This window comes from Morone saxatilis, unplaced genomic scaffold (assembly GCF_004916995.1).
Source record: "Morone saxatilis isolate NCDOM2014 unplaced genomic scaffold, NCSU_SB_2.0 Contig23, whole genome shotgun sequence".
NCBI lineage: Eukaryota > Metazoa > Chordata > Actinopteri > Moronidae > Morone > Morone saxatilis.
In genome coordinates this window covers 3,352,067-3,354,131 of record NW_023339796.1, presented here as the reverse complement: position 1 = coordinate 3,354,131, position 2,065 = coordinate 3,352,067, and the positions used below count along the sequence as shown (strand labels likewise).

At 43.1% G+C, this 2,065-nt stretch overlaps 1 protein-coding gene across 1 annotated transcript in view; it reads right to left on the bottom strand.

The window, feature by feature from the left end:
• Positions 1–1,663, bottom strand: part of LOC118334221 (neuropilin-1a-like) — a 76,762-nt gene extending 75,099 nt beyond the window's left edge. Inside the window, exon 1 of the mRNA XM_035670058.1 lies at positions 801–1,663. Within this exon, the coding sequence (XP_035525951.1) occupies positions 801–879 (79 nt within the window). The 5' untranslated portion in view covers positions 880–1,663. The remainder of the gene's footprint in view (positions 1–800) is intronic.
• Between the last annotated feature and the right edge of the window lie 402 nt (positions 1,664–2,065).

Below are 2,065 nucleotides of genomic sequence, written 5' to 3'. Positions count from 1 at the left end.
GGCACATTTGAGCGTAAAATGCATCAGCAGGGATGGAAGCGAGGATACTAAGACTTCCAAGTGGGGATAATCATAAATCCACCAGTAAAATTAAATTATGTTGACAGAGAAATGCGCTGATTTTTTGCACCAAGCCCCATCCACACATAGTAACTACAAATCCACACATTATCAGCCCCAGAAAGATGATAAAACTCCAGTGATTCCACTGGTTTTAGAGAAAAGGTGGCTCCTTTGCATCCCTGTCATAAGGTGTGATTACGCCCATGGAGGTAAGGTGGGCTTGCTGCTGCTTTCCCCTGCAAACAGGCAGGATCATTTAATTGAATTTTCTCATTGAATGATTTATTAAATTGCTTGTAGCCTATATCAAGCTTGAGTGGCAACACGCGCAACAGCTCCAAAATGCGTCTTTGGACGGCTGATGCGCAAACAGAGCCTAATGAAAAATAACATTTCTTTCTCAAATCTTAACACAGGGACTTCTTCTGTCTGTGATAATAAATAGTAAGTTTTGAGTGATTGACGGTACTTCGTGCTTCTTCTGGTATGGCTGAATATTTCTATAATAATCCGGTTTGGCTGTATTTTGTGTAATATTCTTAATTCTCTCATCTAATAGGGTAATTATAGTAAAAGCAGTATTTACATGGTCTAACTTGAACCCCTGAAGACGTGCTCTCACAAGGAAAGCCGAGGCAATAACAGGTGAGAGGCAACAATGGTGCAAAATGATGCAAAATGGATCAATGTGCCTGTTGTCAAGCCACATGTATTCATACAGCCAAGTCAATACCTACCAGTCTGAGTCAACGAAGCAACCAAGATGGCTTGGGTGAAAAGGGACAATAGCACCCTTAGATTGTACAACACATACATTCTGTAAAAGAAAAGAAAGACAAACGGGAGGGCAAAAGCGTCCAGGGAGGGGGGCTACGTCCAAAAGAGAAATATAAGCGAAGATTGTCTCAAAGTAAGAGATCTGGTTGTTGTAGGGTCCCCAGCATCCTGCGATCTTCAGCACCAGATCCCCGCGTCTGTCAGGGAACAACTTGCCATCTCCTGGAAAAAAAATAATCCAAACGCAGAAAAAAAGGAGACGAAGATTCAAAAAAGGGAAAAATCCGTTCGCCAAAAGTGGCAGCTGTGCGCCCTCGACTCTTTATCAAACCTCTCACTTCTCACACCAAACAGGAGCGATGGACGTACTTCCAAGCGTAGAATTTAAGAGAGAAATCAGTAGTTAAACGAGATTCAGAGAAAAACCAACCGCCAGGAACATCGGCGCTCTCCAGATCTTCACTCCTTATTTCAGTTCGGCTCTCTCTCCGCCTCTCTCTGATCGCTGCGACTGACTGACCGCCACAGCAGAAATGTCAGAAAATACAAGGCGAGCCGTGAAAGTAACAGCGGAATTTCCACTCCCCAAATTCCTGCTGCCAGACGCCACTGCGCGCAACCAGCAGCGAGCGACCGCTACAAGGGGCTGGAGCAAACTGACACCGGTGCGCCCTCTGTGCGCTCCCGACGCATGCGAGCGAGAGATCTGCGCACGCAAACTCCCGCTGCCATGTGAGTCTGGTACAAGGTGTGGGCAGCGTCCACCAAACAGCCGCGATTCCACATCTGATCTCTGTTAAACCGAGGAGCAAAAGGATTCAGGAGACACAGATGTGCTCGTTCCTTTCTTCGTTGACCTACATCTGATAGTGTGTCCCACTGACCGGATGGGTTCATCAGTGTAATGATACGTTGGTCTGGTTGTTTTTTGGTGATGTAAATGCTGAGAATTAGCCGATATGTTTAGGTTAGAAGGAATATGACGCATTATTTTGTTGAATTTTTTTAATGTTTAAACGTGTAATTGCATTTTCTTTGTTTCATTTTACCAAAGAATCACTAAATTCATTTGTTAACTGACCTTGCATTAAAATGGATATGAAATGTCCTGAAAACTAATTATTTATGATGTTTTGTCTTTTATTTTATTTAATATAAAGTTAAATAAAGAGGATTGGGTTATCTTTATATTCACATTTTTTCGACAAAGGCTGAACATGGACAG